Source organism: Prinia subflava (assembly GCF_021018805.1).
Source record: "Prinia subflava isolate CZ2003 ecotype Zambia chromosome W unlocalized genomic scaffold, Cam_Psub_1.2 scaffold_39_NEW, whole genome shotgun sequence".
NCBI lineage: Eukaryota > Metazoa > Chordata > Aves > Passeriformes > Cisticolidae > Prinia > Prinia subflava.
The window spans coordinates 850882-864592 of record NW_026960613.1 but is presented as its reverse complement, the minus strand read 5'-3'; the positions used below and the strand labels follow the sequence as shown (position 1 = coordinate 864592).

At 42.7% G+C, this 13711-nt stretch overlaps 1 protein-coding gene across 1 annotated transcript; it reads left to right on the top strand.

Moving 5' to 3' along the window:
• Positions 1 to 2096: 2096 nt before the first annotated feature.
• LOC134565200 (uncharacterized) lies at positions 2097 to 11727 on the top strand. Its single transcript, XM_063424686.1, has 3 exons — positions 2097 to 3342; positions 9918 to 10109; positions 11507 to 11727. The coding sequence occupies exons 1-3, from the start codon at positions 2196 to 2198 to the stop codon at positions 11725 to 11727; spliced, it is 1560 nt and encodes a 519-aa protein (XP_063280756.1). The 5' UTR covers positions 2097 to 2195.
• The last annotated feature ends 1984 nt before the right edge of the window (positions 11728 to 13711 follow it).

Below are 13711 nucleotides of genomic sequence, written 5' to 3'. Positions count from 1 at the left end.
CCTGCTCAAAGCTATCCTGCTCCCCCGCCCACACCCGCTGAAAGATTTATCCCCCCTCTAACACCAGCTCAAGGGTACCCTCCGCTCCCACCTACACCTCCTTCACCAGCTTCTGTCCCGTCTGCCCCCCTGTACCCCCCCCGCCAGATTCACCTGTCCAGGATGTGATTGTGAGGCGGAAGCAAAGGGGGAATGTGAAGAAGACAGATAGAATGGAAAGTAGTGACAGTGAAGCAGATGAACTAGACGCCCCAGTAGCTCACCGAACACGAGGAAAACTGGCCCTGGAGTGGCCTCAGGCAGGAAAGGGTATATTAAAATCAGGCAAACAAAAGAGAACGATTATTGCACCACTAAGGCAAGGGGTGGGAACTAATGGACCCGTCTTTGTAAAGGTACCCTTTTCACCTGCTGATTTAGTTATATGGAAACAATCAGCCGGAACGTATAGAGAAAACCCAGATAAGGTAGCTCGTGTGGTTAAGATGATAATGAAAACTCAGAACCCTGATTGGGAAGATATTCATGTCATATTAGACACTCTGATGGATGAGAAAGAGAGAGATATGGTTCTTCGAGCAGCAAGAGAAAGAGCTAGAGAAGACATACGAAATGGTTTGGTGACAGGGACACTGGATTATAATTTTCCCACTGCAGACCCAGAGTGGGATGCTAATGACCCCTCTGGAGTGGATATGTTAAGGCTAAAGAGATATCAGGAGTGGATTTCAGTTGGTGTTCAACAGGCAATACCTAAGAGTATGAACTGGTCTAAGTTGTATGAAATTCGACAGGAAAAGAAAGAATCTCCCACTGCCTTTCTAGAAAGACTTAAGGAAGCAGCTAGAAGATATACTGATCTTCAAGTAGACAGTGAGCAAGGAAGAACTCAGCTTGCCTTTATTTTTCTGAGTCAAGCACAGGAAGATATTAGGAAAAAGCTACAGAAACTGGAAGGTGAAGAGTTAAGAAACTTGGATAAACTCCTAGAGGTTGCCTGGAAAGTTTATAATAACAGGGACAGAGAAATTGTCAAGAAACAGGGGCAAAGCCTTTTGGCAGTTTTACAGAGACAGGGGCGGGGACGTGGTAGAGGTGGTCGTGGCGTTAATAGAGGTGGCTTTGGCAGAGGTTCTGGTCATGGTAGATTAGGTCTGAATCAGTGTGCATATTGTCGGATGGAGGGACACTGGAAAAGGGAGTGTCCAAACCGGTTTAGCCAGAATGGTCAGCCTCAGTTAGACAGTATGTTTAATCAAAGTAGTGAGCATCAGCTGGATGGTGTAGCCAGGGTCATGGTTTTACATGAGAGAGAGCCAGGATCAAGGAAGCCCATGGTGACTTTGCATTTAGAAGGAAAAGACGTAGATTTTCTCATTGACACGGGGGCCACACTTTCTGTACTAAATTATCTTGAGGGGAAAATCGGGAACATGTCAGCAGCAGTCATTGGAGCCACAGGGAAGGAGGAGGTACGGCCATTCTTGCAACCCCTAGAATTGAGCTTTGAAGATAAGATCTTGACCCATGAATTCTTATACATGCCAGACTGCCCAACTCTGCTCTTAGGGCGCGATCTACTGGCAGCACTGGAGGCAGTAATTACTTTTGAGAATGGTGAACTCGTAATGAAAATTCCGGAGTCTAAGACAGGAAAGATTTTGATGATAAAAGAAAAACCAATTTCTAATATTCCTTAAGAAGTAGAGGATGCAGTAATTCCCTCTGTCTGGGAAACAGATGTACCTGGAAAATCTAAGTTAGCACAAACAGTACATGTAGAGTTACAAGAAGGAGCAAAGGCTGTACGAATCAAACAATACCCTATAAAACCAGAAGCACAACAGGGAATAGCAAAGACCATTGATAAATTTTTAAAATATCGAATTCTAGAGGAATGTAAATCGGAATACAACACCCCAATTTTCCCAGTGAAGAAACCCAATGGTGAGTATAGACTTGTACAGGATTTAAGAGGTATAAATGAAATAACAAAAGACATTCATCCAGTGGTTGCCAATCCCTATACATTGTTAGCATCCGTAAAAGAGATATATAAATGGTTTACTATAATTGACTTAAAAGATGCTTTCTTCTGTATACCCCTTGACCAAGAAAGTAGGAAACTATTTGCCTTTGAGTGGGAACATCCAGAAAGTGGAAGAAAAACTCAGCTCACCTGGACTCGATTACCGATGGGGTACAAGGGGTCCCCCACTCTCTTTGGAAGTCAACTGGCAAAAGAACTGGAAATCTGGACCAGAGAAGGGCAAGTACCAAGAGACCAATATTTATTACTCCAGTATGTAGATGACATTTTGATTGCAACAGAGGAAGAAATGACCTGCATAAAGGTAACCATTGAGATCTTAAATTCATTAGGAATGGGAGGGTATAAGGTATCCAGAGAAAAAGCACAAATTGCCCAACAGACTGTGATTTACCTGGGATGTGAAATCTCACAAGGGCAGAGAAAACTGGGTACTAATCGTATTCAAGCTATCTGTGCTATTCCAGAGCCCCAGAATCTACACGAGCTGCGGATCTTCCTCGGAATGACAGGGTGGTGTCGCCTGTGGATCATGGACTATGGACTGATTGCAAAACCCTTGTACGAGGCTCAGAAGACGCAGCCATTCACCTGGGGCAAACCACAGAAAGAGGCCTTCCAGAAGTTAAAGGAAGCACTGACAACTGCTCCTGCTTTGGGGTTACCTGATCTGTCTAAAGACTTTCAGCTGTACGTGCATGAAAGGCAGCGACTGGCACTGGGAGTCCTGACCCAACGACTGGGAAGCTGGAAAAGGCCGGTGGGTTACTTTTCCAAACAACTCGACAACGTAAGTGCCGGATGGCCTTCATGTCTGCGGGCAGTGGCAGCTACCGTGCTGCTGATACAGGAAGCCAGGAAGCTCACAATGGGAAGACACATAGATGTCTATGTTCCACACATGGTAACTACAGTCCTGGAACAAAAGGGGGGCCATTGGCTCTCTCCAAGCCGGATGATGAAGTTTCAGGTAACCCTGACTGAGCAGGATGATGTTGCACTAAAAACAACTAACCTCTTGAATCCAGCTCTATTTCTAGGTGCCACAGCTGAGGAAGGTCCATTAGAGCATGACTGTCTAGAAGTCATCGAGCACACTTATTCAGCAAGAACAGATCTGAAGGATGTCCCCCTGGAGCAACCAGAGTGGGAACTCTTTACAGATGGAAGCAGCTTCATGGAGAACGGAGCCAGATACGCGGGATATGCGGTAACTACAATTGATGTAGTAATAGAGGCAAAATCACTACCACCTAACACGTCTGCACAAAGGGCAGAACTAATCGCATTAACCAGAGCACTCGAGATGAGTGAAGGGAAGACAGTGAATATCTGGACTGACTCCAAATTTGCCTTCGGAGTAGTGCATGTACACGGAGCTTTATGGAAAGAAAGAGGACTGCTGTCCTCCCAAGGGACAAATATTAAACATCAAGATGCAGTCCTACAATTGATAGATGCAGTACAAAAACCTGAACAAGTAGCAATCATGCACTGCAAGGCACATCAATCAGGCAACTCCAAAATTTGTGAAGGAAATCGAAAAGCAGATTGGGCAGCCCGTCAGGTAGCGCGAGAGGTGCAGAAAACAATGGCGTTGATACCATCAAGACTTAATATCTCTCAATTTAATTTGCCTCCAAAGCCAAACTATACAATCGAAGATGACAGACTAGCACAACTGCTGAAGGCACAGAAGAACGCAGAAGGGTGGTATGTAACCGCACAAGGGCAAATAGTGGTACCTCCTTTGGTAATGAGAGAAATTTTACAGGTAAAACATAATGAGTGTCACTGGGGTGCAGAGGCATTGGTAAAGTGGTTAAGACCATACCTAATCTCAGTACGGATGCAAACAATGGCCAAGTCAGTAATGTCTAAATGTGAAATCTGTCTGAAAAACAATCCCATAGCTAGACGACAGGCACAGTTAGGCAGAATTCGGATAGGAATAGAACCAGGAGACTATTGGCAAGTGGATTTTGCAGAACTGCCAAAAACTCGGGGATACAAATACCTGTTAGTAGGGGTTGACACGTTTTCTGGATGGCCAGAAGCCCTTCCCTGTCGCACAAACCAAGCTAAGGAAACAGTTAAGTGGTTATTACAGGAGATCATTCCCAGGTTTGGGGTGCCCCTAGGGATATCATCAGACAGAGGCCCACACTTCATAGCCACGGTGGTACAAGAAGTAAGCAAGTTATTGGGAATATCTTGGGACCTCCACACACCATGGAGACCCCAGTCAAGTGGGCAAGTAGAAAGAATGAACCAGACACTGAAGAGGCAGATCAGTAAAATATGCCAGGATGCCAAACTGCAGTGGCCACAGGCTTTGCCGATCGCATTGCTGAGGGTTCGGATAAAGCCTAGGAATGGGATGTCAGTTAGTCCTTATGAAATATTGTATGGGAAACCATATGAATCTCCTAACCCCAATCCAAATGTTCATGTCACAGGGAAACAAGATGTGTATAATTATGTTCTGTCCCTCGGGAAAACTCTAGCTAGGCTTCGAAGTGTTCTCGTGTGGAACAGACCACTGGCCCTGGAGAATCCAGTCCACAATACTGAACCAGGAGATGAGGTATACATCAAAACCTGGAAGGAAGAACCACTAAAAGAGAAGTGGACTGGTCCCCATCAGGTACTGCTAACCACCTTTACAGCAGTCAAAGTGGCTGGAGTGGAACCCTGGATACACTACACACGTGTGAAGAAGGTCCCTCGTGGAGTCCAGTCGTGGGCTGTAGAAACTTTTGGACCAACAAAGCTGAGGCTGAAACATCTGTAACTGTTCAAATGGTATCGGTAACTGTGCTCATGCTCTTCCTGTGGGTAATGTTAATTTCATGGATACTAATGTCACCAGTAGGGATTGCTGTTACTTTGGGATATGGGATACAGAAGGGTCAACTAACAACTCTTCATTCTAGAATGAAGAGAGAGATACAGGCAAAAACACAAGTAATAGAAATTTCTAATGAAATTCGGGCTGAGAATGTAATGATTGGATTGGTCAGAGACTTTGCCAAAATGCATAATACCAGCAGAATAACGGCCTGTCTGCCAATACCAAAGGCAGCAGGGGACCCAGTAAGCTGGGGAATAATAACGTCAAAATTACCTGAAATAGGAGGGAACAAAACAATTAACTGTAAACAAGTACCAGAGTCAAGGGTGGTGGTCAGAGAATACTGGAAGATAACAGAGGATTCCTATATGCAACCCATGAGAAAGTCAGAGTGCATTCTTAGTAATGGCAAATTGGGACAAATCATAGAGTGGTGGGTTAAGGACCAAGACCTTGCAAAATGGCAATGTTGGTTTCTACACTATCAAAAGATCAGGGACAACGCTACAGAAAGTGTTGTGGTGTGGAAATGTGAAGAGAAGGATTGGAAAGGACTGGAACCTTGGGACAGTGCATGGTCTGTGAGCATCCTCCAGAAATTCCAATATATGGAAAGCACACCCTGGTGCATTAAATGGAAAGGCTCTGAAAATGAGACAGATCCCACAGTGACGAGTACTGATACTAGCAGTCAGAGAGGCAAATAAGGTAAGTTGGTGGGTATGTAAGAAAATTTATGATTGCACCTCTGATAATCTGGAAATGAAACAGTAGTCACCATTGGCAATAGCCTTACAAATTGGTTGTGCCTGCAGGAAAATTAAACACAAACAAGGCAAAATAGATTCTAAGATTATAGTAGGATGTAGCAGGAGTACAATTCGAAGTCCAGGACCATTTGTATGGGCAATGAGTGATGGCACATGGACAACACACTTGCCTATGGACGGGGAGGTAAGAGAAATCACCCTGGGCCTTCCCACTTTATGTCCAATTTGGAAGAAATCCCCATTTAACAGGAGCAGTGAATCCTTGCAAATAAAAGCAAAACGAGACGTCTCAGAAGACAAGAACCCAGATGACACTTGGAAGGAACCCTCTAGTGGAGTAAAGATTGGGTGGGCCCTAGAATCCTTGTTTGGTCCCATTGCAAATTATCGAAATAGAGAAATGCTATATAGACTCACAGGTCAGGTAGACAGATTAGCAAGAATCACACGAGAGGGATTTAGGGAACTCAATGTGCAATTACAGGCCACCACCAAAATGACCCTGCAAAATCGTTTGGCTTTAGATATGTTACTTTTGAAAGAACACGGAGTGTGTGGATATTTAAAGGGACAAATCGACCATTGCTGCATCCACATCCCAAATGTAACTGCAGATGTAGAACATGACATCAGTCAGTTAAAACAAATAGAGCATGAGGCACAAAAGGAACAAAAGGATTTAGCTACTAGCTGGTTGGGTAAAATCTTTGAAGGATTAGGATGGAATGTGAGTTCATGGATAAAGTCTATCCTTGAAAATCTGATAATTTTACTGATTATATTTTTAGTAATTTGGTTAGTTTACAGAATCCTGAAGAGAGAGATACAGAAAAAGGCATCTTGGAACAGGACCATAATGAAGGCATTGGCACGGAACCCAGCACCTTCAATCCGCAACAACATCCCGGACAAAGCCTATGACAACAGAGGATTTGAAGATGAACATCCAGTATGAACTCTGAAGCCTAATGGACTGTATTAAGTGAAAGCATTTACACTTAGTATATTAGAGTGAAAATACTTTCAAAGGGGGGAATGTTGGTGGAGGGTTAAAAAATATAATTTCTGGGTTGAGGTATGTGTGGGGGGAGGAAAGTAGAGAACGTACAACTGGAACTTGACGCAGCTAGCTCGGAACAAGCGTCAGCTTCTGCAAACAGCTCCATGCTATTGTAATGACCGAATCAAGTGTGACTGCAACTCAGGGGATAATTGAGAAGCATTGTTTTAACCAAATCAAGTGTGGATCAGGGTAGAAGCATAGGTATGATTTAAGATAGTAACTAAGGAATAGGATAATCAGTATCTAGGGGTGGGGGTTAGTTAACATGTGTATAATTTAAACTATAAAAATCACGAATCGACTCTGTATTCTTTGGACATCAGATTTGGGTGTACATTCAACCTTGTGTCCCGCGCGCTTGAATAAAGAACCGCATATGATCGCCTTCGTGTGGTTATATGTTTTCCTACGCTAACAATGCAACCCTTTGCACCCTTACCATATCTAAGTTGACTGGTGAACATCCTGATGACCGGAATGAAGATCAAGTGAACCTACCCAGAATAGTATTTGATGACATTAAAAAAATGGCTCGTAGAGCCTTTTTGCAGATTCAGCCTGCAGGAAGTTTTGAAAAAGCCTACAATCTGATTAGTCAAGAGCTGTCTGAACCATTTACTGCATTTACAGACTGAGTGATACAAGCAGCAGAAAGGCAATGCGGCGATGATATAGCTCGCCCAATTATGATAAGAGACATTATTGAAAATAACGCAAATGCTGAATGTAAAAGAGTAATCAAAGCCCTAGGAAAAGAAAGACCCACAGTACCTGAAATGATTGAAGCCTGCAACAGAATGGGAAGTCTACAGCAAGTGGCAGCTATCCAAGCAAATGAACTTGGAAAGACTTTAGGAGAAAAAAATTGAACAAGCTCTTACAGCTCAGGCAACACAGGCAGAGGCACGAGACCAAAAACTGACTGAAGTCCTAGCTGCTTTGCACCTGAACTCCCAGCAACAAAACAACACCATGGCTGTTATGCAAACTGCTGTAACCTCAGCACCTTGCTACTTTTGTAAAAAAAACTGGTCATATTGTGAGAAATTGCCCAGAAATTAAAAGAGGTGCACAAGCACCGCATCGCTGCCATGCCTGCAAGAAAGGGAAACATCATGCCTGGCAATGTCGAGCTAAGCATGACACAAGACAAGCCCACTTTCCAAAAAACTCCAAAGTGAGCGTGCAACGCCATTGCGTGACGACACAAATAGTGGCATCCCAATCACCCGAGGCAAAATTTATGAATGCCCCGACTCCACAACCCTCCGCTACGTTACCAGTCAGATCCCAAGTAGTGACCCAGACCTACTACCACCAGCATCCTGGCGAACTTTGGCAACCTCCAAATCAACAACACTTTTGAAAGGCAATGGCTAAATTGTTTGTTTGATAGTTAGAGCTTTGCACCTTGGCTAAAAGAACTTTGTAAAATAGGCCTGTTCATTTTAGTAGTAATAGTTATAGTTTTAGTAGCAGTTCCCTGCATACTTCAGTGTGTGCAGAAAATTATGAGTAAAGCAGTTTCTAGTATTTTAATTGTTCATCAGAACAGGGGAGATGTTGGGAAAGATGAAGTAGAAAGACCTTGCAAATATGGTGGTTTAGATTCTGGGAGTCTGAGTTCAACAAGCGAGATAGAAATGAAAGCAAGCTTTGAGATTTAGGGTGTGGGGTGCAGGGCCATCAGCTTGTGAACAACGACCTGCTAAGCTGAGGGCCAGCCCCCTTGATTAAACAATATACTCCTGCTAAGCTGAGGGCCAAATCGTTTGATTAAACAATCCCCTTCTGCTTGCCTTGGGTGGTGGGACATTTCTATTGGCTGTATATGTTGTTATCTTGTATTAGATTGGTTAGTCCAACTCATACTATTCAACTTAGAAAGATATTTAATGTACGGTATTCGAGACCTCGTGCTCTCGGGTCGGTTCGCTGTTCCTGCTCTCCTGGCCTGCTTTAGCTGTGCCTAGCAGCTACAAGCAAGGCCCTCACAATAAACCACGTGCTACCCCTGCTACTTTGCTTATAGAGATACTTTGTCGCCAGCTCTACCGTCACGGAGATACTCCTTCAGGAAACCAATTGATCGACACCTCCACTCCCAACCCAGAGGCCTTTTATCCATAAATCCTAAATGCATATTCATATCCTTATCTGTAAGCTACCAAATCTAAGTCCAATTCTTAAAGTACGTAAAACTACGAAAAACATTATCAAAAACTTACTCATATAGCATATCTATTAACATAAAAAGCTCTGTCTTACTAACATAAAAACTCTATCTTATTAACATAAAAATATTATCTTATTATGTGTAAAAAACTTTATCTTACTTGTGTAGAAATTGTATCAAAAGGTATGAGCAGTATGTGAAAGCAGCACGCAAAACAACGACACGGAGGCAAGACGTCTGCAGTGAAAAGCTGCTCCCCAAGAAGAGGACGACCCTGTTTATTTCTTTCATTTTTATACATTTGTGGGTCTGGTTGTGGATTGGCTTCTGGGGTTACTATCCCTTCACTCCACTGGCCAGACCAGCTGTCAACCAACATTATTTTCAGGCTAGAAATATGTAAACAAAGGACAGTGATCAAAACCAAGAAAGGTTGTTTATGTTCCAAAGCATGAGAAAGTGAAAAACTGCTTTTAATATTGTATAGAAGCTAAAGAACTGACTCCATCTTATGAACAAGTAGAAGGGTTTAAAAAAACTCAGAAAAACTAGGGTGACAAGCAGTACTCTACTATATTTTTGTTATGTCTAAAATTATATCACTAGTCCTGAAGCTCTGAACTCTATGCTAGCAGTTAGGCACTTGGAGTGTATTTTCGTAAAGTTAAAGCTTAAACCTCTACTTTATGTATACGTGCCTTAATATATTCTAATTTCTCTAAAGGCTTTAATTCAACCCCTGTACTTTTCTCTCTCTGTGGAGAATCCATGGAAACATGGGCTCCAACAGTGGGTCCGCCAATTCCACCTAAGGCAAGATCAAGCCAAGGTCATTGTGGCAACATGTCCAAATTATCAGAAATATGCAGTCCCATCTTTAGGCTCGGGAGTCAATCCCAGAGGACTCAGTAGTTGTGAGGTGTGGCAAACTGATGTCATTCACATATCCCAATTTGGCAGACTGAAGTATGCGCATATTTCTGTTGATACCTACTCTGGAGCAGTCTATGCCTCTGCCCACACAAGGGAGAAGGCCACAGATGTCAAAAAATACCTAGTGCAGGCCTTCTCCATGCTGGGGATCCCCAAGGTCATCAAAACTGAGAACAGGCCCACCTATGCCTCCAAGGCCTTTGATGAGTTCCTGCAGCAATGGGGAGAAGAGAATAAAAAGGGCATCCCCTACTCCCCCACAGGTCAGGCTGTGATTGAAAGAGCACATCAGTCCCTTAAGAGAGTCCTTGAGCAGCAGAGAAGGGACAGCAAGGTATTGACACCACAACTGCGGTTGTGCAAAGCCCTCTTCACTGTCAATTTTCCAAACTGCTCTTTTGAAAATCTAAACCCTCCAGTGGTCCGTCATTTTGGTCCAAATGTCTCCTTGAGACTGAGAGAACACCCTCCAGTCATGATGAAAAACCCGGAGACATGGGAGGTAGAGGGCCCATATGAACTGGTAACCTGGGGATGTGGGTACATGTGCATATCCTCACCCTCTGGCCTGAAATGGGTCCCTCAAAAATGGGTAATACCATATCTTCCCAAAACATCTAAAGGGCCAGCGAATCAACCAAAAGATGTGACAGTAGCTTCCTTAAGGTGGGGCCAATGAGAAGGAATGGAAAAACCTGAGTCCTGATCACATATTCATTTATCAGATGTGTTCAAGTTGTTACTTTGTAATTCTTTTTTCTTTTTGAGGTTATCCCACCCCCAAAAATGCTGATGTACGTCTTGTGGCTGATAATTCTCATCCAGTTTCTGGAAGTGTGGATCATCCCTCAACCCTGAAAGAATGTGTGGGTGATCCTGGCCAGTGAATTGAAGCAAGACCATCTGTGTATGTCAATGGCAGCAGCTGACAACCTTTTGTCGGCTTGCCTGGTGGGGATCCCTTTAAAAAAAACCCAATTTCCTGAAAGTTTATTGAATTTACGTTCTAACCCACACTACCCTCTAGTGCCCCAAGAGCGCCCAGTAATGAGTCCGTCCTCACACAACCCTCTCCACCAATGCATGCCATGGATGAAAGAACTCTGAGAGGCAGTTCAAGAACCTCAGGAGTTTTAACTCCTCAGCTCTGATCATGCCGCCTTTTGTATTCATTTAGGCTATTCACCCAGTTATGGGCCACAGAGGTTTATTAAAGTGGCACAATACAAAAAGCAATTCACTGCTTCCAAGTGGTGTGCTTCGGTAGACAAAGTTGCCACCTTTTCTACCAAGGTTCCCAAAAAACTACCTAAAGGGAACTTTTTTATTTGTGGGGACCAAGCGTGGGCAGGCATTCCCTATCATCTTTACAGAGGCCCATGTACCATGGGTCAGTTTTCACTGCTTTCGCCTAAGCAGATAAAAATTTTGAATTGGAGCCAAAAGAAAAATTCGACCATCCAAAAACATAGTGTGCACCAATTAGATGAAAACCATGATCTCTAAATTTTCCATTGGTCAAAGTCCAGAAGAGTTGCTGTCTCGGTGTTTTTGCCATAGGTATCAGCAGCCAAAGCTCTAGGTGAATTGGACCACCTAGAATGCTGGATTATGAAACAGGCCAATTTAACATCAACTGCACTTAGTGACCTCCTTAAAGATGAGGAAATTACCAGGAAGGCCACGTTACAAAATTGGACTGCCATTGACTTCCTCCTTCTCACACATGGCCACGGGTGTGAGGAATTCGAGGGTCTCTGTTGCGTCAACCGATCCTCCAAGAGTAAAAGCATCCACGCTTCCATTGGAAAAATGAAGACCCTGATTGGAGACATCAAACAAGAAACCAAAGACTGGATGGGCAACATCTTTAAGAACTGAAGACTTTCGGGATGAGAAGGTTCTATTGTTAAATCAGTTCTATGGCTTCTGGTAGTTGTGTTTCTTATCTTAATTGCTTTCGGAGCCTTAAAAATGATGATGATCCAAGGTTTGAAGAAGGCAGCTTCTTCCACTCATGTGTTGAACCATGTAGTAGTTCCAAAAGAGCAACCATGGTGGGAAGAAGTCGGCCCAAAAGCTTAAGAAGGATTCTGAAAATCTTCTTTACACTGCACTCTCTCCTTTTAAAAAGAAAAGGCGGGGATGTTACAGTCTGTTCAAGCTGCAGTCTCTTCAAGTTACAGTTTGTTCAAGTTTCAGACTTGCTAAACAGTTTTGTACCCTTTGTTTGGTCTCAGTCTGAAGTTTCATCCCAACAGCTGCTTATTCCCCCAGAGCTGTCAGTCAAGTAAAACCCCAACTCTTTTCCTGAAGATTTTAAGCCAATCTCTCCCCAAACCAATTTTCATTTGTCTGTATAATTTTTTTACCTTTCACTAGTTCTCTATTAGCCCCCAAAAAGCTTGTTTACCTTTCTCGCTTTCTCGCTATTGGCTGGAAGCTGTATGCGCCCATGAAGTCATGCAGCATATAACCTGCTGCGCCCGGGGTCTGTTGTCTGTCTCCAGCGATTCAGAGAGTAAACTCTTTGGATATAAGACAACAGATCTCCCTTTCTCAATCCTTGCTCTCTGCCTGCGCCGAAGAAAGATATCTGAGCTGCTGAACCGAAAAACTCAGAAACGCCCTGCCTATAGCTCGGCTCGGGGGGAGGTGTAACATGCAGTATCGCCCATGCAGAAAATCAGAGCTAGCACAGAAGTTCTGGCATCGGCGATAGGACAAGATATTTGGACAATGCCCTTAATAATATGCTTTAACTTTTGGTCAGCCCTGAAGTGGTCAGGCAGCTGGACTAGATGATCTCTGTGGGTCCCTTCCAACTGAAATGCTCTATTCTCTATCCTATCCTATCCTATCCTATCCTATCCTATCCTGAGTGCTTGAATGCTTTTGTATTGGGGAATTAAATGTATTTGGGTTATTAATCTTCACCGATATATAAGTCAACTTTAAATCTGGAAACTCTGTTCAGTATTAATATTAACTATGTGATGCAGGCTATCAAGAAAATTATTTCTGTGATAACACTGAACCTTATGGTAAGTATGAGGTTTCATAGTAATATACATGCAATTTAAAAATGCAATACAGCAAGTACCAAAAAGTGATGCAATTTAAGTCTTAATTCTTTTCATTCTTAATTTCAAATTTAACCTTTTACTGATTCTTAGAATTTGTTGATCTAAGAAGGATCAATAACATAACTCTACCTCTGACATGTTTGCAGGCTTTCCTTCAGGAAGATTTTGAGTTTTACTGTTTTTTGTTCTTCCAGCAGATCATTGCTTCCAGTGCCACCTGTAATTGGATCAGCTTTCAGTTTTGAGTTGGATGTGGAAGATGGAGAGGTAGAAAACTATGTCTGTGTGTGAAGTACAAATTCATGAGGAGCAGACGCTAATACATGAACTTAAATGGTTTTTGCTTTTCAAAGACAAAAATCAGATTAAATAAATGTAATGTTTATGAAGACAGAATGTAGAAACATTATTTTTCCATACCAGTTTCTAACACTGGATGTTAGAAACACCCTTATTTTGCATCTATTGCCTTTCCTCAAATCTGTCCTTTTAGATTAGCAATGCCTAAATTCTTCAGCTTTCCATTCTAGATGTGACTCTTCTTTTATATTTTTTCTTGTTTTTTGAATATTGATCTTAAATACCCTAATCTTTTGAATATACTATAACTTAGTGCTTTTTATGTGCCTTGCTATCTTTAGATTTGTGTTAACATTGTAGGATGAGTTCAGCTAAACATGCTGTTGGCAAGAATCTCTTAATATATATTTTCTCTTGACAATAAGGAGAGCGCAGCAAGTCACATATTTTGAAATAAAATGTCAGTCTTAGATAATTGA

Coding starts and splice junctions, on each gene's coding strand:
- LOC134565200 (XM_063424686.1), top strand. CDS start 2,196: ATGGGGTACAAGGGGTCCCCCACTCTCTTTGGAAGTCAACTGGCAAAA. Junction 3,343..9,917: donor GGCAGAACTAATCGCATTAA/CCAGAGCACTCG, acceptor ACTCTGGAGCAG/TCTATGCCTCTGCCCACACA. Junction 10,110..11,506: donor CATCCCCTACTCCCCCACAG/GTCAGGCTGTGA, acceptor ACCTCCTTAAAG/ATGAGGAAATTACCAGGAAG.